The sequence below is a fragment of the Gossypium raimondii genome, chromosome 3, assembly GCF_025698545.1.
Source record: "Gossypium raimondii isolate GPD5lz chromosome 3, ASM2569854v1, whole genome shotgun sequence".
Taxonomy (NCBI): domain Eukaryota; kingdom Viridiplantae; phylum Streptophyta; class Magnoliopsida; order Malvales; family Malvaceae; genus Gossypium; species Gossypium raimondii.
Window position 1 is genome coordinate 5,424,698 of NC_068567.1, and position 23,411 is coordinate 5,448,108.

The 23,411-nt window shown below is 31.4% G+C and overlaps 3 protein-coding genes and 3 non-coding genes across 6 annotated transcripts; 2 read left to right on the forward strand and 4 right to left on the reverse strand.

The window, feature by feature from the left end:
* Positions 1-504: 504 nt before the first annotated feature.
* On the reverse strand, positions 505-586 carry TRNAS-AGA (transfer RNA serine (anticodon AGA)). The gene has a single exon. It is a non-coding gene; the product is annotated as a tRNA-Ser (tRNA).
* A 2,641-nt stretch (positions 587-3,227) lies between these two features.
* LOC105795620 (uncharacterized) lies at positions 3,228-4,185 on the forward strand. Its single transcript, XM_012625309.2, has 3 exons — positions 3,228-3,696; positions 3,769-3,875; positions 3,985-4,185. Exons 1-3 carry the CDS (start codon positions 3,228-3,230, stop codon positions 4,183-4,185), a joined length of 777 nt encoding a protein of 258 aa, XP_012480763.2.
* A 4,784-nt stretch (positions 4,186-8,969) lies between these two features.
* Positions 8,970-9,051, reverse strand: TRNAS-AGA (transfer RNA serine (anticodon AGA)). The gene has a single exon. It is a non-coding gene; the product is annotated as a tRNA-Ser (tRNA).
* Positions 9,052-9,513: 462 nt separating this feature from the next.
* TRNAS-AGA (transfer RNA serine (anticodon AGA)) lies at positions 9,514-9,597 on the reverse strand. The gene has a single exon. It is a non-coding gene; the product is annotated as a tRNA-Ser (tRNA).
* Positions 9,598-11,901: 2,304 nt separating this feature from the next.
* LOC105796079 (uncharacterized) lies at positions 11,902-13,158 on the forward strand. Its single transcript, XM_012625716.2, has 2 exons — positions 11,902-12,326; positions 12,993-13,158. The coding sequence occupies exons 1-2, from the start codon at positions 11,902-11,904 to the stop codon at positions 13,156-13,158; spliced, it is 591 nt and encodes a 196-aa protein (XP_012481170.2).
* A 1,702-nt stretch (positions 13,159-14,860) lies between these two features.
* On the reverse strand, positions 14,861-17,257 carry LOC105796780 (uncharacterized). The gene is made up of 7 exons (XM_012626582.2): positions 16,853-17,257; positions 16,390-16,459; positions 15,991-16,046; positions 15,773-15,848; positions 15,629-15,665; positions 15,338-15,452; positions 14,861-15,246 (listed from the first exon to the last, which is right to left on the reverse strand). Exons 1-7 carry the CDS (start codon positions 17,137-17,139, stop codon positions 15,006-15,008), a joined length of 882 nt encoding a protein of 293 aa, XP_012482036.1. The 5' UTR covers positions 17,140-17,257; the 3' UTR covers positions 14,861-15,005.
* Positions 17,258-23,411: the final 6,154 nt, after the last annotated feature.

Consider the following 23,411-nt stretch of genomic DNA (forward strand, 5'->3'; position numbering starts at 1 on the left):
AATTCGAAGAACGTGCCCTAATGTGCTGGGTTTCGATTTCTCGTCTAACCAAATTGCCAAATATCCTCTTGAATTTTAATCCATACCATTCGAGTTTTTTTTAAGGATCATATTTTAAATTTCTTTAAAGTTTTCAGTTTTTCGACACAAGACATTAAGTAATTTTGGGCGTATCGGGGGTGCTATTCCTTCCTCGTACATAACCGACTCCCGAACCCATTTTTCTGAATTTTGTGGCCCAAAATCGTTGTTTTAATAAAATTAAATCGTTTATTAAAAACAACCACTTTTCAAGGTGATCCAATCACACCTTATAAAAAAAAAGGATTGGTGGTGACTCCCGTTTTTATTCATTTTTTAAAACCCAAGTCGACCTCGTTTTCATCCAAAAATTGGTGTCAACAAATTTTTTTAAAAAATTATTAATAAAATTTTAAAAAGAGCTAAAACAATTTACTTAATGTTACCATAAACATATTGAAGAGGATTAAAACAAGAAAAATTCGTGAGCGGCAGGATTCGAACCTGCGCGGGCAGAGCCCACATGATTTCTAGTCATGCCCGATAACCACTCCGGCACGCCCACTTCTTTTATATGTATTTAATACCTCAGTAAAAGTCTTTCAGATATTTACTATATGGTGTATCAGTAATGGGGTTTTATAATTTGTTTTTGTTTTTGTGCTATATTATTTATTAAATACTACATCCAGTTTTTAAAATTTTACTTATAAAATTAAAACAATTTCATCCGTCTGCCCAATAAAAAATATATTAATATTTACAAGTTTCTCGAGTTTGATATTAAAATAGTTAAACGTCTCATTTCTAACGTATTAAATTAGTCTATTTATAATTAAATGTATTAATATTGGTCCATGTACTATTAAAAATTAAATAAGGTTAAATTGTGATAGAGTTAATATTTACTATTTGAAAAATGACATGAAAATTTTTATTTTTAGTTACAGTTTAACTTTAAATAAAAGATTTTATTTGTAAAACCATAAAATTTATAAAGCTATTAACTCTGTTAGACAATAAAAGTTAACTCTACTAAAATTTGACTTTATATGATTCTTTTAATAGTGCATTGTAAAAGGTTTAAATTGATAAGATTCCTATAATAGAGGACCTTCCAACTATATTCACCTATTAAAATACTATAACTCAAATCTGTACCAATACATAAAAGTTGTCCACAATATTAATATAATTTATTTTCAGCTAAGCAAAGAAAAACATTATTATTTATATAGTATAATATTAAAATATATTTTAAGTTTCTATACTTTTCAGATATTTGAAATTTAGTCTCTTAATTTTTATTGTAAAAAGTTAATTTCTCTACTTTTCAGATTTAAAAGCACAAGTCTAATTATTAATGCTAATAATATTTTTTTCTAAATTATGGTTTAGTATAGTGCCATTCTTTTTGTTACATAGTTACATAGTGATCTTTAAATTTTAAAATATTGTAGTATCAAATTTAACAAAATTGATAATTGGACATGAATTTTGAAATCTGAAAAATAAAATAATTAAATTTCTAAATATCAAAATAGAATTAAATTTTAAATATACGTAAAATATATCAACTTAAAGTATATTTCAATTGCGGTATTATATTTATTTGCTATTTAGGCTTAATAATTAAATAATCATATATATCATACATTTATATAATCTATATACCTATATATAAAAGAAAGGTCATATAGGATACCCTACAAGCTTTTTTTAAAAATTTATAAAAGGAAAGTTAAATTTCAAATTTAACAATTTTATTATGTTTTTTAAATTTAATTCATATGATTTAAATTTTTTTACTTTGTCTGTTGACAAGCTTTTTTCTCTGTCTTTTGACACGCATTTCCTTCTGGACTAGTTCCTGTTTTTCGTTTTCTTAATTTCCTGTTTTGGGTAACCTGCTTGTCTGTTTCCGTAGGAAGAAAATAGAGTATTCTATTGTAGGTCTTTCACTGGATGATGAAGAGGAAGAAATCATTCAATTGGAGGTGGAAAAGACTAGTCAAGAGATTTCGTATGTGAACTGTTTAGTGGGAGTATTTCTTATTTCTAGAGTTGTGCATTTTTAAGCGATGCGATCGACATTGGCAAGTGTTTGGCATCCAATAGGGGGCGTTTCAATCTCAGATCTAGGAAGGGAGATATATTTATTTCGTTTTTATTATGAAGTGGATGTGGAAAGAGTTATGAAGAATGGGCCATGGAATTTTAATTCCCATCTACTAATTCTACATCGACTGAAGATGGGAGATGATTCTTAACTGTTCAATTACATTGGGTTGATTTTTGGCTACTAATACATGATCTCCCTCTTGGTTTTATGGCCGATATTGTTGCTCATCAGTTGGGAAATTTTATTGGAGAATTTATTGAGTATGACACAACTGCAACTCAACTGAGATATAAGCGCATCATGAGAATTAGGGTGAGGGTGGATGTTAGAAAACCTCTAAAGAGAAAGAAGATGATTGCGTTGAAAAATGGTGAGTCAGTTTATGTTCATTTTGAGTACGAAAAATTGACTCTATTTTACTTTCTATGTGGCAAATAAGGACATGGTGAAAGTTTTTGCCCGATTAGAGCTATTTAGCCACAGTTAGAATATGTTTTTAATTGGGATATTTCTCTGCATGCTCAACCAAGGAAGAATATGTCATGGTGAAAGATGATGGAGGGAAACCTACTATTTTTGACGACATGATGTCAACGGGGGAAAAAAAGAATGTGGGGATTCTGAAATCAAATCCAGTGGACAAAGGCTAGAATTGGGGTTCTATCCCAAAAGATTCTATTTCTGTAAAAGATAAAGGAAAGTCTACTTTTGCTCTTGGCCCATTAAAACTTGGGGAAATGGACTAACATCATGATGATTTTGACGAGGACATGGTAGCCCACGAGAAAGCAAGTAGTCCAATAACGCATAGTGATGGACTAAAAAGACCTCGCATACAATTTAATGTTTCACGAGTTTCTGGAAATGATGATTTGAATGAAAATTTTGCTACTTTTTTGTAGGTACGAAATACTAATAGATCGGCAGGCCTTGCTAAGCAGGCCAGCCAAAAGCAATGAAATTTTTAATTTGGAACATTTAAGGTTTAGGGAGGCCTCAAACTGTTAATCGTCTCCGGCATATGCTGAGAGATATAAATCCCACGGTAGTGTTTTTAATTGAAACGAAGCTTCAGAGCTATAATATGGAAAAGGTTAGGCATAAATGTGGTTTTCCTAATGGAATAGATGTTGATTCGGATGGCAGAAGTGGTAGTTTATCTTTAGGTTGGAATAGTGATTCTAAGATTACTCTTCGATCTTTTTCACGAAGACACACTGATGTCATAATTGATGAGGACTTGGAGGGGAAAACTTGGAGATGTACGATGTTCTACGAAGCGCCAGAGGAGACTATGCATGAAGCATCTTGGAACTTGTTACGAACATTGAATGACTCCCTATATATTTCTTGGATTGTTATAGGGGATTTCAATGAAATTGCATTTTCAACTGAAAAGAAAGACGGGCTTCTAAGGAGGGAAAGACAAATGTGTAGATTTCAGGATGTTATGGAAGATTGTTCTCTCACTAATCTTGGTTATAGTTGGCAGTGGTTCACTTGGGAAAAAGATCGTATAAGAAATAAAAATATTCAGGAACGTTTAGATAGAGGTATTACAAATTCTACTTTCTGGGATTTATTTCTGAATTTTAATTTATCTCATTTGTCACATGCGTTTTCAGATCATTGTCCTTTATTGCTTAATTCAATTTTCGGAAATCAACATCCAAAGCAGGGGTATTTTAGATTTGAAACAACTTGGCTTTTGGAGGAAACGTATGAAATGGAGGTTAGTAGGATTTGGGTTGATAGTTTGGGTGATGTTCCAAGTAAGAATTGAGAAATGGCTCAACAAAATAAAAAAAAAGTTTCTAACGAGGAAAGATTTGGAACAACAGTTGCTTAAATTGAATGAAGCTATTCCCACGGATGAGATTTTGGGAGAAATTGTGGAGATGAAACTGGCGCTTAACATAGAGGCTGATAGGGATGAGCTTTATTGGGAACAGAGAGCCAGAGCGAATTGGCTGAAAAATGGGGATAGAAACACAAATTTTTCCATTGATCAACAACGGATCGTCGACGGAGAAATTGGGTAGAGGAATTGGTGGATGGAGAGGGTAATATTCATGAGAGTAATGCTGATTTACTAGTGCTGGCCACAGATTATTTTAATACCTTATTTACACCGAAAGGTGTTGGAAACTCGGATTCTATTTTGGAAGGTGTCGAGCCATGTATATCGCAAATGATGAACGAGGATCTTGAGAGGGATTTTAATTACGAAGAGGTGTGTTTGGCTTTAAAAGCTATGAACCCTTTAAAAGCTTCAGGGGAGGATGGTTTAGGGGCAATTTTTATCAGTGGTTTTGGCATATTGAGGGTAAAGAGATGGCAGATTTTTGCATTGAGATGTTGCATGGGCTTCAAAACATGGCTGAAATAAATAGTATAAGAATTGTCTTGATCCCCAAGGTTAGTTCTCCTTGTTTCATGACTCATTTTAGGCCTATTAGTCTTTGTAATATTTTATACAAAATTATTTCAAACATGCTTCTAAATAGGCTTCAAAAGGTCTTTTATTTTTGCATTGACGAAGCACAAAGTGCTTTTGTTCCGAGAAGACTCATTACTGATAACATCATAGCAGTATATGAAATTTTACACTCAATGAAGAGAAAACATGTAGGGAGAGAGGGATCATTTTCTTTAAAACTTGATATGAGCAAGACATATGACCGTGTTGAATGGTTTTTTGTGCAAGTTATGCTTCAAAAGATGGGTTTCTCGGATCAGTGGGTTGAGAAAGTCATACGTTGTGTGACCTCGGTCTCTTACTCTGTGGTCATGAATGAGGAGGTGGGTAATTCGTTCCTCCTATCAAGGGGACCCTCTTAGTCTTTATTTATTTTTTATTTGTGGAGAAGGTTTATCGACTCTTCTTCGAATGGCAGCTACAAAGGGCATTCTTAAAGGTTTTTGTATAAATAGGCATACTCCTCGGGTTACCCACTTATGTTTCACTGATGATAGCCTAATTTTTGGCGATGCAACAGTTGATGGGGCTAAAGTGCTTAAAGAAAATTTGGAGGTTTATGCCCAGAGTTCGGTCAAGAGATTAATTTCGACAAGTCTGGGGTCTTTTTCAACTCAAATGTCAATCAGAATAAAAGAGAGGAGGTGTGTTGGATTTTAGGGGTTAATTTAAGCATTAATCCAAAAAAATATCTCGGTCTTCCATCAATGGTGGGGCGTAATAAGAAGAGGGCTTTTAAGGAGCTTAAAGAGAAGTTAATCAAAAGGGTATCCAGTTGGAGTTCGAGATTACTTTCTATGGGTGGGAGGGAAGTTCTTATTAAAGATGTGCTTCAGGCTATTCCTTTGTATGCTATGACTTGTTTCTTGCTACAGTCGTCAGTTTGCAAAGAGCTGGAAGTTGTCATAGCCCGTTTCTGGTAGCAAAAGAATGTTCGAAGAAAAAATCTTCATTGGTGTTCGTAGAAAGAGTTGTCTGTGCTAAAAGAAGAGGGGGGATGAGGTTTTGAGACTTGTCAAAATTTAATATTGTACTACTAGCGAAGTAGGGCAGGCATCTAATGGAAAATCCGGGTTCACTAATAGTGCGTTTACTTAGAGCAAAATATTTTAATGGATCAAATTTCATGGAGGCTTCTTTAGGAGCTAATCCATCGCTTGTATGGAAAAGTATCTGGTGTGCAAAAGAACTTTTAGGCTCTGGATTGAAATGGAGGATTGGATCTGGAATATCTATGTCAATATGGCAAGATTATTGGTTGCTAGGGAAAGATCAACAACCTATTTCTACGGGCATAGTGGCTAGAATGGAATGTGAGTTTGATTTGATTTTGCAGAATCCTAATCGATGGAATAGAGACCTTATTTATTCAACCTTTATAGTGGAAAAAGCTGATCAAATTGTGAGTCTTCCTATTTCTATTACTAATCAATCTGATAAAGTAGTTTGGTCTAGTGAAAACTCAGGCATCTATTCTGTGAAAAGTGGTTATAAAATGCTATTGGATCCCCCAAACTTGAATTTAAATGAACATAAGTTATTTAAGCAAATATGGAGCTTAGCGTGTCCTTCAAAAATTCGCATTTTAATATGGAAATTTGTGAAAAATTATGTGCCTACTTTTTAAAACTTACATTTTAGGAGATTAATCATTGATAACAAATGTTCGCGTTGCCGACAGCTTCGTGAATCCTCTACCCACGTTGTTCGTGATTATTTGTTTGCTACGCAAGTTCGGTCCAAATTAAATTTTCAGTGGCCGAGTTCAATTGCAAATTCAAACTTTATCGAGTGGTTGAACTAGCTTTTGGAGAATTCAGCCAGTAATAGAAAAAATGAGATTACTATTACAATTTGGGCACTTTGGTTTTCTCGAAATAAATATCTCCATGAGAAAAAGACGCAAAGTACAGAAGAAGTTGTTACCTTCATTAGGGGTTTTGGTATGGAATACCGGGGTAGCACATTGACTTTAAAGCATCCTAAACCACAATCCATGGTAAAATGGATGCCCCATCTACAAGGCTAGGTGAAAATTAACGTTGATGTGGGATATTCTGTTGCAAACAAACATCCAATTTCATGTTTTATCATAAGAAATGAGGAAGTCCTTATAATGGGTTCGGGGTTTAAAGGTCATAACCTAGTTCGATCGGTGGTGCTTACTGAAGCTACTGTAGTACTGCATAGGCTCCAATTTCCACTGGATTTGGGATTCACAAACGTTATTCATGAGAGTGATTCAAAGTTGGTTATTCAGAACATACAACAAACAAGTGAAGATCACTCGGAATCTAGACCATTCACCTGGGATGCGAAGAATTTGGCGAGGAACTTTTCTTCCTATCCATTTCAATTCATTGCACGAGAAGGGAATATGACAGCGCATGCAATGGCTGTTGAAGGTTTGTGAAAGGATGATGATTCGTTCTGGGTTGAAGACGCGCTAAATTCTGATCGACGATTCAGTCGACCACCATAATTCCTATTCTGTGATGTTGTTGGGTTGAGAAACTTGGTAATCTGGTTGTCTGTCTCAACTTGCTCCCTCTTCTAGTTAAATCTCTGCTGAAATTTGAAGGATTTAGCCGTTTATTTTTAGGGGATTTCAGATTTGCAAAGAGCTTGGAAGGATGCAGAAATGAGAAGAAGATTTTTGTTTTGGGCTTTGTTTCTTGTTGTTTGGTTTTTCCTTTAGTTTTTTTGGGGTTGCTATAGACTTCTCTGATTTGGTTTTTCAGGCCCAATTATTAAACGGAGTTTATTTCAAAAAAAAATTCAATATAATTTGAATCTTATTTTTAGTGTTACTTGACACATGTTTTTCCCTCTCTTTTGGGTTTGTATTCTTCTTCTTCTTCTTTTTTATTTACATTTTAACATAATGGTCAAATTTTAGTTGACCCTTATAATATGATGAAACTTAAGGTTGAATCTGTATACTTTTTTAAATTTCATTCATCTATTTTTCTAATGTAATTATTTAGTCTAAATAGTTAATATTGTTAACTATTTAAGTCAACATGTTGACAAGTTTGAATGAGTTTTTTAAGAAAAATCTTAATCAATATTTTTAACATTATTTTTATTGTTACATGACTATCAAGTGGCGAGTTTAGTAGAAGAATTTTAATGGTGGTGCCTATTGCATTTGAATTTTTAAATTCATAAGGTAGAGAGACTAAATTCTAGAAAACAAAAGTAAGAGACTAATTTTAAATGTCCAAAGTGTATAGAGACTTGGAACATATTTTAACCTTTAATTTTCTACTCTATAGTTTGATAAAACAATTAATCAATCTAATACAAAGCGTGAAAACCATACTAATTAATATAAATCTTATGTTCAAAATATTAATCTAATTTTTCAAAATATAGTGAGGGCTATATTTTAGTTTTAAGTTAGATCAAGAGAATCAACAAGGTGATTTTATGGTTAAAGTTTACTATTACTCGTACTATTAATCACATTTAGTTTTTGTACTTTAATTTGATTTTTAACTGTTATCGTATGGTTAAGGTTAAAATTTCAAAATTAAAGAAAATGTATAAAAACTAAAATTGGTAAATTTAAAATGTACAAAATTAAAAACTATCATACTAAAATATAAAATTAAATTCACAATTTACGCAAAATACAAAGAGTAATAACAAAATTTGGCTTGAACGTAAAAACCCAACATTCCTCGTGGAATAACGGTGTGTTACGTGTTTGCAAATGGTTTTATTCTTTTTGGAGATTGATTAGGCTGTAATAATATTCAGTTCGATTTTTGTTTTAAAATTATGATAATTTTAATTTTCTAAGCACTAAATCAATCTAAAATAATTATATAGCTTAATTACTATATAAAAAAATTATATGGCTCTTTTACCATTAAAAATCATTTCCACTTTATTGTTCCCATTTTAAAATCAATTTAACTTTGTTAAACTTTTAATAATTTTAGAATATATTTAATTGACATGATTTTTTTCTTTTGAAATTAATTTTTTAAAAAGAGCTAAACCAATTTGTTTAACGTTACCATAGAAATATGATTTTTAAAATTCAATTAAAATGATAAATGTTATAAATATTGAAGGCTAATTTTGTTGAATATTTTATATTTAAGATCAAATTGATATAATGTGTTATTAGACCAATAAAAAAACATAAATCAGCTTTGATTGACTAAAATATTTAATTTTGAAAAGTTTGAGGACTAAATTAAAATAATTAATAGTTCAGTGACCAAAATAGACCAAATGCAATAATGTAGTGACCATTTTTATAGTTTACCCATTTTTTACATAAATTAATGATTTATCCCATTTATTGAACAGATTTGTAAAAGAAAACAAATGCGTGAGCGGCAGGATTCGAACCTGCGCGGGCAGAGCCCACATGATTTCTAGTCATGCCCGATAACCACTCCGGCACGCCCACATTGGTGGAGATGGTTCTTCTTTATCTATTTAATATCTTGTAAAAATTCTTCAGATATTTGCTATATGGAATTTTATAATAATAATTATTATTTTTTTCATTTTCAATTTAACTCCAAACAGATATTTTACTAGCAAAATCATAAAAAGCCCTTTCAACATATAATTCTATTAAACAATAAATGATATTTTTCTAACAATAAATATTAAAATATTATTTTTTATAATATTTGAATTAAATTAATTCTAATTTAAGCTGATGCTAAGTACATTCACCAGTTTTACGTGATCTTGCATTCAGTCATAGTTTTGTTCAACTTTTACTAATTTTTAGAATATATTTAATTGGCATGATTTTTTTTTTGAAATTAAAAATTATTTTTTAAAAAGAGCTAAAACAATTTACTTAATATTACCATAATTAAATATAAACATTGAAGAGGTTTGGAAATAAAAAGTAAAGCGTGAGCGGCAGGATTCGAACCTGCGCGGGCAGAGCCCACATGATTTCTAGTCATGCCCGATAACCACACTCCGGCACGCCCACACCGGTGACGGTGGTTCTCCTTTACTTACATTGTGTATCAGTAATAGGTTTTTATAATTTGTTTTTCTTTTTGTGTTATGTTATTTATTTACTATTTTTTAAATACTACCTCTATGAAATTAAAACAATTTTATCAGTGTAATAAAAAAATATTAATATTTACAAGTTTGATATTAAAATAGCTAAAAGTATATGGTAAACATCTTATTTATAAGGTATCAAATTAGTCCATTTACAAATAAATAAATTTGGTCCATGTACTATTAAAAAAATTAAATAAGGTTAAATTGTGATAAATTTAAAAGTTATTATTTAAAAATGACATGAAAATGATTATTTTTCATTTACATTTCAACTTCAAATAAAAATTTCATTTGCAACATCATAAAATATATTAATTTTGTTAGACAATTATACGATTCTTTTAATAATATATAGACTAAATTAATCCATCTAATAATAAAAAGACTAAATTGATAAGATTCCTATAATAAAGGGAGCTTCCAACTACTTTCACCAATTAAAATACTATAACTAAAATCTGTACCAATTCATAAAATTTGCGCCCAGAATTTTGAATTCGTTTCTCGGTATAATGTTAAAATATGCTTTAAGTTTCTATACTCTCTGTACATTTAAAATGCAGCCTTCAGTTAATTTTGTACTTTTCAAATTTAAAACACAATTCTATTGTTAATATCAAATTTCATTATATTGTATTTGTGTCGTATCTTCATTCATCTGTATTTCGTATAATTTATTATAATAATTTGATTTTAACTATAATTTTTATTTAATAATTAAATAATCATATCTATTATAAATTGATATAATCTATATATATATATATATAAAGAAAGCCCTATATGCCTATATATAAAAGGAAGATCACGTGGCACACCCATATGTTTCCTTTTTCATTTCATAAAAAGGCTAAATTTCATTTTGGCCCTTCTAATATGTTTAAGTTTGAAATTTAATTGATATACATAATTTGGTCTCTATATTTTTAAATGTTATTAATTAATCCACTTGGCACATGTTTTCTTTTTCTCTTTTTGGATTTGTTTTTTTCTTTTTTATATTATAAGATAATGGTCAAATTTCAATTGACCCCTATAGTATGTTGAAACTTAAGGTTGAATCTATAAACTTTAATTTTTTTATCGATTTGATTCATCTATTTTTATAATTTCATTTTTAGTCTAAATAGTTAATATTATTAACTATTTTTATTGTTACATGACTACCAAGTGAATTTTTATTTATTTTAAAATGTCACAATGGTGAGTTTAGTAGAAGAATTTTAATGGTGGTGACTATTGCACTTGAATTTTAAATTGAAAGTAGTAAAACTAAATTCGAAAATAAAAATAGGTTATAAATCTTATATTAATTTTGAACATATATTATTGCATTTGTAATGTTATATTAGATACTATTTTCATATATTACTCACAAAAAATCAGTTAATGGATTTAACAATTGTCATTTGCGTCAAAATAAAAATTTTAAAAATAATAAAATAAAAAGGCTACGAATGACCAAATTGGAGAAAATGGACTAATCTACAACTTTATGCATAATACATGGCTAATAGCAAAATTTAGCCAAATAAAGTTAACTATTACCGCTTGTTTAGGATTGAAATTTTGAGGCTTAATGAAAATTTGACCACTAACATTTGTATGTTTTGTCGAAATGAGTTTTTTTTTTTGCCATCGACTTTTATTCTTTTTTCAATCTGCTTTTTTCAATAGATCTAATGAAAGTACCTTAATGAAATATTTTTAATAAAATGTAATTTATTACTTAAATAACTCATTAAGATAATTACATGTGAAAAAGGTAAAAACACAACATTCGTTGTCGAATAAAACAGTGTTATTTGTTTGCAAATGGTTTAATTCATTTTGGACATGGATTAGGATGTAATGATTCAGTTGGATTATTTTTGTAAAAATTATAGTATTTTAATATTCTAAGAACTAAATCAACCTAAAATAATTAAACTCTAAATCCTAAAATAAATATAAATTTACTATTAAAATCAAATTTCGATCTTCTGGATTTTGTTAATTCACTAAATTTAGTCACCCTCTCAAAATAACTCAAAAGCCACCAAAATCTCAACCTGTTATTCACAAAATCAAAGCTAACTGTTTGTTAACATGGTTAAACTTCCCAATAGGTTCATAAACCCTAAAAAATGATCCCATCATAGTTCATGCCATTGTTTTTCACCACAATCCCAAACATCTCCTTCGCGGCGGTGTTGGTGATTCTTTTCGACAGTGGCCAATGATGGTGACTTCACCTTCACGGTCACGAAACGTAATGGTGGTGGTTGACCCGACACCGCAGTCGGCAGCAGCCCTCCAGTACGCTCTTTCCCATGCATTGGTAGAGCAAGACAAGCTGATCCTTTTCTACATCGAAAACCCTAGTTCGTGGAAAAACGCTCTTGCCACCTTCATTCGGAAATCGAGTAATTCTTCATCCTCGGCTCCAAACTCCATCTCCGAGGGAGCTTTCGGTACCGACGCGGATTTTCTCGATCAAATGAGACGCGCTTGCGAAGTCGCTCAGCCAAAAATCAATGTAAAAATCGAGAAAACCGACATGGATGGCAAAGATAAAGCTAGTGTGATTCTTTCAAAGAGCAAAGATTTGAGAATTGATCTCATTATCATAGGGCAAAAACGGAGTCTCTCTTCGGCAATACTCGGGTGAGTTTTCATACACCTTCTTCTCTTTCTATTAACTACTAACTTAACCTAAATTGATTTCAAGGGATGACTAAAATCCCCAACCCCATCATATCTGATTTGCTCCCATGATTTTTCAATTAAATTTCGAGGGTCGATTTTACTTCAAATTTGTCTGCCTCAGAATTACCGTTATTTCTTGTATAAGAAATTATAACATGATAAATTTCTCATGGAAGACACGGGAGGTAATGGTCTTCTCTCCCTTAAAATGATAAATTTTCTATTAAATCTTTTAAACTTTAAGAAATTTCAAATTAGTATAATAATAAAATTATATTTCAATCCCTAAAATTTATGATTCATCTCTTACGCCCTTTAAAATAATTTTCTGATTTTACCTCTATTTGAATATCTCTATTAGTATCAAGAGTTTGACTATCTTAGTGTCATCCATTTGTAAAGTCACCAAATCCCTTTTTTTTTGTCAAATTAATAAATATTATTTAAGAGTATTTATACTTTTTATATTTTGATAAATTTAGAAAAAAAGACATATTAATAAAAAAAAGAGATTTGACATTATAATTTTTATTATATTTTTACATTTAATTTTTTTTTATAAATTTGGGTTCTATATATTTATGTTGGATTAACTCGGCTTCTTTTGTGCAATGTAAAAAACAGAATTAAGCGACAAAGTGGGTCACTAAAAGGACCGAAGGCAATAGACAAAGTTGATTATTTGATTGAGAACAGCCCATGCTCATGTGTTGCAGTCCAGAAAAAGGGTCAAAATGGTGGCTATGTTCTTAACTCCAAGACCCATAAAAATTTCTGGCTTTTGGCATAAATATATTTGCACTTTACTATTCAATCAAAAACTACCCTTTTCTATTTCATCTTATAAAATTTTCAATTTTAACTTCTTTTTTTGTCATGAAAATGTTGTAACTTCAAAGTTACGTGGTTGGTCAATGGAAATCATCGGTTCTTAATAGGGTAATGTTCGGAAAATCATTTAATAATTGAATTTAGGAGTAATTATTTGTAATTATATAAGAGTGACAGTACTTGTAATTGATGGGTCTTATTGAGTTTAATGTAATTGGACAATCTCCAGTTTTAGGAGGTTAGAATTAAAGTAATTAAGTAGATAATTATACTCAAATTTAAATTTTTAAAAATAACTTTTTATAACAAATTATAAAAATTGCATTATGAGCATAGATACGTATAAATGTTTGGGATGGTTATGGCTAAAAATTCTTATGTTATAAATACTAAAATTATATTATAAAAATAATTTGTGTATTTTATAAAGTTAAAAAATTATAAGGTCAATGCTAATTATGCAAACAGAAAATGTTTTCTTACAATGTATTATGGGGTATGATACCAATTGAGAAAATGGTATAAGATACAAGCACCATAGACAACTCGCGAACTCTTTAAATCGAGACATTTAAGGCTTCGAAATGTGATTGAGAAGACATTTTTGTTCTAGAAAAAATATATTATATTAATGTCACTATAGTATAACATAAAAGATAAGCTTGAATCGTCTTAGCATGTTGCATATTTCATAACATCAATCATAAGTGGAATTGAGATTATCCTTTCCTTGTAGAGTATATGGAAGAATGAGATGTTAATAATCTTAATTAATGATACATATTTGAATTCGGTGACGATGAACTCAGTTAAATTTCAACAGATGATGATAAGGAGCATATGTTAAACATTAAAAGATGCACTAGAACAATTAGATAAAATTACATATATTGTTTATTTTCTTACTATTTTATTAGTAACCGTGTTATTAACTAATATTTAGACTAAAATCATATTAATTTTTTATAGTAACTAATATTTTAAAATATATAAATTATGTAACGATGTAATTACAAGTTGAATTACCAAATATAACATAGAAAATTACGACGCAATTACACTCTTATAACTAAACACGTTTAAGAAATTACAATTCTTTGTGCTGTCCAAACATTCCCTTAATGAAAATGAAAAGTTATTTTCAAAGTTTTTTACTCAATTGTGAGTGTTAAATACGATATATATTCGCAAAGATATATTATATTTTTCTAATTTTTCATGTATTTAATTTGTTGTTAAAGGATATTCTTATACCCAATTTCCAATATGAAAGGACAAAAATATGAATGGTAACAAATTTAACATTTAATATTTATATATTTTTAATTTGATCCTTATTCCTTTTTAGCTAAATTTGATATAATTATTGACTAAAAACCTTCATGGCAATCCATTGTACATCATGCTATTTAAAAAAATTATGACCTTAATATATATATTGAATTTTGAATTTTATAATTTTTAAATTATTTGTTGACGTAGTGTGACATATAAGATAAATAGTGACGTATCAACATAAATTATATGTAGATTACCAAGTGAGTTGTCACGCCAACATCATTAAAAATTAATATTTTAGTCAACATTTTATTAAAAACAAAACCAATTTAACTCTTTTGAAAAGTTAATGACAAATTTTAATTAAAAATGACCAACTTGACAAAAATGTAAATATTGTGAGCCAAATTTATAATTATGACAAAAAAATAAGAGTCTAAAAAACGTAGAAAAATAGTGCTGTTTTTTTTCCCCTCTAACCAAACATAATGATAAAGGAGAAAGGAGAGAAAGAAAACTACATCATTTTCACAGTTCATCACGCATGGGTTGCTGTAACGGGAGTCCTTTATCGGGAACTACATTACCGTCGAATCGACCTTGGTTAATACCCTCTTCTACAGCTTTGCGAGCAAGCTCTGGTTTTCCAGCAATACCGGCCTTTATGGCTGCGGTAATTGTCCTTTGCAACTTAAGTATGCCAATACGTTTTGAAACAACGTAAAGTACAGCACACGAGAACAAGATGAACCCAACTATGAGTACTATCCTGTCCGGACAAAAAGCAGCAATATAAGCCGTGACATCCTCAGATCGGTAGTCACTACTAGAATATAAAGGAAAATCTAACTTGTTAATACCTGTCAATAACATCATGACGTTGCATGGTGGACAGTAGATTCCGAGTTCGCGACAACAATGAGCGGTGTCCCTTATATTCACTTTCAGCCTTCTTTAATACTCCCGTTGATTCCTCTACATGTGCAAAGCGTAAAATATAAGCAAACAAATCGTATGCACGTAACTCCAGTCATCTCAGTTTCCGACAAACATGACAGTGTCATTTGCAAGTACCGAATTTTGCAACACCGCTTTATTTTTCAGAAAGTTTCGTTAAATAAACATTTCAGAATAGGGATATGAACACATACCGAAAGTCATGAGGGTGTTTGTGCTTCTTTCGACCTCCTATATACATGTACACATAAAGGAACAAAACCATAAGGAACCACATTATAAGACCATCGAGGATAAATAAAAATGAGGAAACAGAAGACAAAAATCATGTTACTAACCTGAACCATCAATTGACGGCTACGGCGCAGGCTCTCCGTGATGCTTTCTGCTGCAGACGTCATCCCGGCCTTTGTCCTGAAAATGATTATGAACTATAAACACGCAGAAGATTATTCTATTTTTTGTTCAACAAAGCTACGTATAAAATACAGGGATTCTAAGTTAGTTCCAATGTCAATGAACACCAAAGCAGAAGAAAAAAGAAACTAATACATACTGCAGATTGCGCCGACGAACTGTGGATTCTTCTCCACCACCCAGCAGAAGTTCTCTCTACAAAACATACATAAATATAACCGGTTTATCGAGAAAAGAAAAAAAAAAAACACTTACGAAATGTAATTAACAACATGTCTATCAAACTTTATATGGAAAGGTAATGATCTTAGGGCACTGTCAAAAACAAAAAGATCTTATATATCAAAGGGCCATCACCAAGGAATTGCATCGTTTTTATTACAATTGCGGACATAACGAATACTATTACGGTCAATAACAGCAGAGCGAACCAAAACCACAAAGAACGACAATTCATGGCTATGACTATCAGTGGTAACAATCCCAGAAAGTACAAATTTGAAGAAAATCTCAACGTTAGCCAATGGAATTTACTTACCTCTTTTTGAGCAGTTTTCCTCATATTATCCTTTGCTTGTAAATTCGCATTCCTCAGATTCATTCTCAAACTAATCACAGCAATAACAATGAAAACCTCATTAGTAATTGCAATTAGCATACAAACAAGAAGCTTTGCTAAATTGCAACTAAACCAATGCTACCAAGAACGCAGATCGGTCCGTACAAGGAACGAAAGTTGGAATGCAAATCTGCTACTTATATGAAACGTAATTCAATAGGGTTAGTTTTCTACGATTACGATTTCCGATTTCTAGTAACAGAGCTAAATCCAAGTATCAATAATAATAAAACCATGAACATTGGATTTTGAAGCTTAAATCTTTTGAAACAATAATAAAAAAGTAAAACCCAGAATCAAATAACCAAAAAATTCGCATCTTTGATCCAAAAATCTCAAAAGTGTGTGTGTGCGTGTGTGTTTGGAGGGGGGTTAAATTTACCTTTGGGATTGACTTCTCCAAGTTTTGAGCAAAGCTTTAGCAGACTGGACCTCATCATCGGTAGGAAGTTGTGGAGCGAGAAGATCGAGATTGAATTGCAATGAATTAAGAAGAGCCAAACCGTCTTGAGCCAATCCGTTTAATCTGGGCAATGAATTTTTGTTCTTAGTTTCCTCCATTGTTGAGTTCCCATATTCCTGAATCTCTTTTATATGTTGTTGGGTTTTTGAATAGGCTTCGTCCCACTCTTTCTTTGTCTTCTCCACTTCTTCCACCACCTTGTCCATTATTTCTGTTTTTCAATTTTCGTCGGGTGTTTTTTTGTCTGTTTGAGTGATGGGAAAATTGAAAGGAAAATTTGGGGGAGGTTTGATTTCAGGTATCGCCGATGACAGGGAAGGGAAGAAACGTGAAGTAGACTTTAGATATTAATGAAACGTTACCGTTTTGTTATTTGGTAATTATATATTTCATAAAGGTATAATTATGTGAATTTAATTCTTATTATTTTTTTAATTAAATTTAATCACTAATCCTAAAAAGAGTAAAATCATTTTACTTAATAAAATGTGGATTAAAACTCTAATTTTCTAATAATGTTAATGTGATAGTCCACATATATTTCATGTTGACATGTCATTATTTATTTTATGTCACGCCAACAAATAATTTAAAAGATATTTTAAAATTAAAAATTTAAAAATATATAAAATTCATAAAAAATATAGAGTACTTGTGGATTGTCATGTTTAAAATATTAACATTTTAGTCAGTATTTTCGTTAAAAAGCCAATAATTTGACTCTCTTTGAAAGATTAATGATGAAATTCGACTCTTTTAAAAAGGCTGAGGGTCAAATTTAGTTCAAAAAAAGAATAAGGGACCAAATTTAGTTCAAAGTTTGAATTTGAGTTATGTTATATGGTTAAGTCTGTGACATTAGGGACCAAATTTAATATAATGAAAGTTATTGAATATCTATACTATAGGTCGAAAGCTTGAGGTCCCTAGTGAATAAATATGAAGTCGAATTTTGATTTAATTGAAAATCTCGAAAGATACGAGCTTTTTGGATATTAAAACTTTGAGGGACTAAAATGAATAGATTGCATTTCATATTTAATGGATGTGTTTCTATGTTTGATTTGTGGAAGTAATAAGTTTTCAATAATTAGATTTACCGTATATAGAAAAAGACGCGGTCGAAACATTTAGGAATGAAGGGAATGAAAATGTCATAGACGAGTTGCCCTAATTTGGTTTGTGCTTCCATGATTTTATTTCAATTTATGTCCTGTTATATACTAAATTGAATAAGGCAATAATTGTTGCTTTCTCTCATGATTTGTTGATTTATGAAATTATGACCTGATGGTTTTTGATTTGTTATGAAAATGCATATTTTTAAGTAAATTTCCTATTAAACGGCTTCAGATAGAGTTATAAGTATAGCTGACATACTATAGGATCCGTATACATCGATATTGTAGCACTAATCGCGTATTACTTTGATAGTATACCGATGAGTGCATGAAACAAATTACTACAGTTATATACCGATGATCCAGGGTGATTATATGGTATTTGGTGGTCTAATATGTATATCAGTCTTAAGCCCATGTTCGATTAATAAAGGCTACAATATAAGTATTGATAATGATTCAATTGTTATGCGAATTAAATTATTTGAATAGCTATGATTGAGTTGATCATTTTGGACATTGATGTCAACCAAACGGTTGATAGCATGTGAAAGATCGTGCAAATTGTGTATTTACGAGTCTTGGGGGTCGATGAAGTTGTAAACGAATTGATATATTCGAATTGGTAAAATGAGATAGAAATGATATGCAAATTCTTGAGACAATGCTTCTTGATGTATACTTGATTATATATATGAACTTTCAACTAGTTTATATACTTAATTTGATTATGCATTGCTTTTGAATTATGTAAGCACCATTGAGTTTTTTGCTTAGCCTGCGGATTTGTTTGTTTCCGTGTATAATTGACGTTTAGGTATCGAAAGCTGGAGTAGATCATCAACATAGAAGACTCAAAATTTGAGCACAACAAAGCTTATGAAAGTCTTTTGAATATTATGTTTTGAGTTGGCATGTAACTAATATCAAAGATAATTAATTTTGAAGTTTATCTTGATGCTTGGTATCCATAACACTAGTGTTTGTAATCTAAATAACCATATTTGTTTGTGTGTTATGGTGTGGTTATATGAACACGATTATAATGGCATGCTATGATCTTTACTAAGTTTGAAATAATATTTCAGGTATTACTTGCATGTAAAGTTAACTAAGTTGACGTTCAACTTGATATCTTGTGACCATGTATGTTGACACCATTTTTTGGATGGAAAACGGGGTCGACTTGGGTTTTTTGAAAATGAAAACGAAAACGGGAGTCGCCACCAATCCTTTTTGATAAGGTGTGATTGGATCACCTCGAAAAGTGGTTGTTTTTAATAAAAGGTTTGATTTTATTAAAACAACAATTTTGGTCCACGAAATTTAGAAAAACGGGTTCGGAGTCGATTACATACGAGGAAGGATTAGCACCCTCGTCGCCCAAAATTGGTACCTAGTTGATTACTTAATGTCTTAATGTCGAAGATTGAAAACTTTAAAGAAATTTAAAATCGATCCTTAAAAAACTCGAATGACATGGATTAAAATTCAAGAGGAAACTTGGCAATTTGGTTAAGCTGTGAAATCGAAACCAAAGCACCTTAGGGCACGTTCTCGAATTTCCAAGCATAAAACATTGCCTTATTTTTGAAAAGTTTTAAAAGGATATTTAGCTATTTGGTCGAGCGAGAAATCGAGACCACGAGTACCTTAGGGCACGTTCCTCAAATTTCCAAGCGCAAAATATTGCCTTATTTTGAAAATTTTGAAAAGGATATTAAGTCATTTGGTCGAGCGAGAAATCGAAACCCAGTACCTTAGGGCACGTTCTCGAATTTCCAAGCATAAAACATTGCCTTATTTTTGAAAAGTTTTAAAATGATATTTAGCTATTTGGTCGAGCGAGAAATCGAAACCCAGTACCTTAGGGCACGTTCCTCGAATTTCCAAACGTAAAATATTGCCTTATTTTGAAATATTTCCCTTTTTTAAAATATGATATTCACGTGAATGATGGAATAATAAACATGATTATGTAAAAAAATGAACAAAACGAATAATAAATCAATCATACATTACATAGCAAATGAATAAATAAATAAATGAAGCATAAAAATGGACATATAAATAAATAAATAAATCATCATACAAAACAATAAAGGAAAATAGATGAAAATTATAAAATATGAACATGTATATGAATACTTAAGGAAATACGTATATGTATGTATATACATAAAATTATAAAAATGAAAAAATATATATATGCATTATAAGATATAAAAATATAAGTGTTTACATATATATATATATATATGTATATAGATTATAAAATACGAAAATATATAAAATATAAGTATGTGTGTTATATAAAAAATGTGTGTATGTACATGAATTTATATAAACATGAAAAGTATATTTATATATATATATATATGTATTCTAAAATTATTATATAAAATATATATAAGTAAACATGTACATATTATACGTATATAACTATCATGAAATATAAAAAATATATAGATATATATGGATACGTAAACAAATTATGATATATACATAAAATATATAAGTATGTATATGTACATATATATGTATATGAATTGAAACATGGATATTTATATGTATACATATGTATATAAAAATATGAAATATAAAATATATATATTTATAATAAATAAAAAGTATGTACGTAAGTATATATAAAAATATGTATATATATATAAAATATATAAGCAATAATAATAATAATAATAATAATAATAAAACTAATTAATTTTAATAATAAAGTAACCAAAATAAAAAGGACTAAATTGAGTAAAAAAATTTGGGGTCAAATCACGAATGAAATAAAGGGAAGGACCACATTGAATGCTGTGAATAACAAGGAGGGACCAAGAGGGAATAATCCGTCCCTCCAAAGCATGACTTCAAGGTGGACCGATGAAATCTAAAAAGAAAATCGAGGCCAAATCAAAAACAAAATGAAACTTGATTGCAAAATAATTAAAAAGCGGAAGGGCTGAAAGTGAAATTAGCCCTTCCTCTAAAAACACGTGGATCCCATGGGCGGGTTGGTCTTCTGCCGGCAGGTCGAGCAAAAGCAATGGCATTTTGGCACTAAGACCCCCAAGTGAAACAGCGTCGTTTTATCGTGCTATAAAAGCCAAACTTTTCCCAAAAACCTCATTTTCACTTCTCTTTAAAAAGACTAACTAAAATTCTCTCAAACATCTCTCCCTCTCCGGACATCCGGTCAGGAGGCAGTGACCACCACCACCCACCCCATGCCGGTCACTGCGGCAGCGCCGCCGTCCATGATGGCGGAAAGTCGAAAAGGTTCGTTTTTTTTAAATCTTTCTCAATATATATGTATAATAGTTAAATAGAAAACTAAAGAAATATTTGTATGTGTATAAGCAGTTTCAAAAGGAAGGAAAATAAAGAAGAAAATAATAAAAAAAGAAAATAAATCTTATACTAGAAAACAAAGAGTCCTTGAATCATTGTTTTTATTTTTATTTCTTGAAATCTTGAAGAAGAGCCCTTCTTTTTACAAAACAAGATCGGCACCCCTTACAATCGGTTTTCATGGCTTTTATAGCCATTGATACATTATTTTATTTTATTACTATTTCTACTCTTGCTTTGTCCTTTTTGCTTGCGTGTTTTGCTTGCTCTTCTATTTTGCGGTGGTTGGTGGCGGTGGCGAGTTGGTGGTGATGATGGCTGTGAGCAGAGAGGCGGGTGAGGAGGCCGAGGGCAGTCTTGACTGTGAGGGGCTAGGGTTTCGCTAGGTGTTTAGGTTTTGGTGATTGAATGTTAGGGTTTTTATTTTTTGGGCTTTGTTTGGTTGTAATGGGTAGAGGTTTAGGTTTGTATTTGGGTTGTTGGGTCAATTTGGGCTGGATTCATTTGGTGCTTTAGGTGTTGTAATTGGGCCATTCGGGTTTGGGTTTAGTCTAGGTGGGTTAATTTGGGCTCTGCTGGTTGGGCCATTTGATTTGGGTTTATTGGTTTTATTTTCTCTGGTGGGCCGGGCAAATTTGGGCTTCTACAGCTGCCCCTCTTTGCTCGTTGTCGTGTAACGAGAACAGAGCAAAGACTAAGAAAGACCAAATTTGCCCGGTCTTGCCGAGTCTTGACTTCTTTGAGTGCTTCTCTTTTCACTTAGCTTCACTCCAGTTCACTGTGTTTTGATGCTTCAATCCACTCCACTGCACTTCAACAAGATCCGACTAGTAGCTTCAATCTTCTTTGCAGCAACTTTAGGGGGACGAGATTCGTGGTTTTAGTCTGTCGTACTGCAACGTCAGGGAGATAAGACTTGTAACTTCAACTGCAACTTCAGAGGTATAGACATTGGCGCTTCGACCCACTCATAGCGTCGGGAGATAGAATGCAGCTTCAATATACTCCTTGTAATCACAAAGAGGTAAAATCGCCATCTTGATCTTCAATCTATTCCACCGCCAACCGAGAGATAGAATTATTGGCTTCAATGTACTCACTTTGTAACCACGGGGAGGTAAAACTGATGCGATCTACTCTCGTAACCCGGAGAGATAAGATCCTTTGTTTTAATCCGCTCCACTTGTAATCTCGGGGAGATAGGATTACTAGCTTCAATCTGCTCGTTGTAATCTCGGGAGATAAGACGACACGATCTTCTCTCTGTAACCCGGAGAGATAAGATCTTTTATTTTAATCCACTCCTTTGTAATCTCGGGAGATAGGATTACTAACTTTAATCTGCTCATTGTAATCTCGGGAGATAAGATCGACACGATCTACTCTCTGTAACCCGGAGAGATAAGATCATTTATTTTAATCCGCTCCTTTGTAATCTCGGGAGATAGGATTACTAACTTCAATCTGCTCATTGTAATCTCGGGAGATAAGACGTCGATCTTCTCTCTGTAACCCGAGAGATAAGATCCTTTATTTTAATCCACTCCCTTGTAATCTCGAGAGATAGGATTACTAACTTCAATCGCTCATTGTAATCTCGAGAGATAAGATCGACACGATCTACTCTACGTAACCCGAGAGATAAGATCCTTTATTTTAATCCGTTCCACTATAATCTCGGGAGATAGGATTACTAACTTCAATCGCCTATTGTAATCTCGGGAGATAAGACTGTCGATCTTCTCTCTGTAACCCGGAGAGATAAGATCCTTTATTTTAATCCACTCCACTGTAATCTCAGGGAGATAGGATTACTAACTTCAATCTATTCTGCTGTAATCTCAGGGAGATAAGATTTGAAATTCTTCAGTCTGTTCCACTGTAATCTCAAAGAAATAAGACCTGACGTGATCTACTCTGCTGTAACTTCAGAGAGATAAGATCCTTCATTTTAACCCACTCCACTGTAATCTCAGGGAGATAGGATTACTAACTTCAAT

Excerpts from the sequence above, each read along its gene's own strand:
- LOC105795620 (XM_012625309.2), top strand. The coding sequence starts at position 3,228 with ATGGAAAAGGTTAGGCATAAATGTGGTTTTCCTAATGGAATAGATGTT. Across the intron at positions 3,697-3,768 it reads TCAGGAACGTTTAGATAGAG|ATCATTGTCCTTTATTGCTT; the intron begins GTATTACAAATT and ends ATGCGTTTTCAG. Across the intron at positions 3,876-3,984 it reads AGGAAACGTATGAAATGGAG|TTGCTTAAATTGAATGAAGC; the intron begins GTTAGTAGGATT and ends TTGGAACAACAG.
- LOC105796079 (XM_012625716.2), top strand. The coding sequence starts at position 11,902 with ATGGTGACTTCACCTTCACGGTCACGAAACGTAATGGTGGTGGTTGAC. Across the intron at positions 12,327-12,992 it reads CTCTCTTCGGCAATACTCGG|AATTAAGCGACAAAGTGGGT; the intron begins GTGAGTTTTCAT and ends TGTAAAAAACAG.
- LOC105796780 (XM_012626582.2), bottom strand. The coding sequence starts at position 17,139 with ATGGACAAGGTGGTGGAAGAAGTGGAGAAGACAAAGAAAGAGTGGGAC. Across the intron at positions 16,047-16,389 it reads GGAAAACTGCTCAAAAAGAG|AGAGAACTTCTGCTGGGTGG; the intron begins GTAAGTAAATTC and ends TATGTTTTGTAG. Across the intron at positions 15,666-15,772 it reads GCCGTCAATTGATGGTTCAG|GAGGTCGAAAGAAGCACAAA; the intron begins GTTAGTAACATG and ends ACATGTATATAG.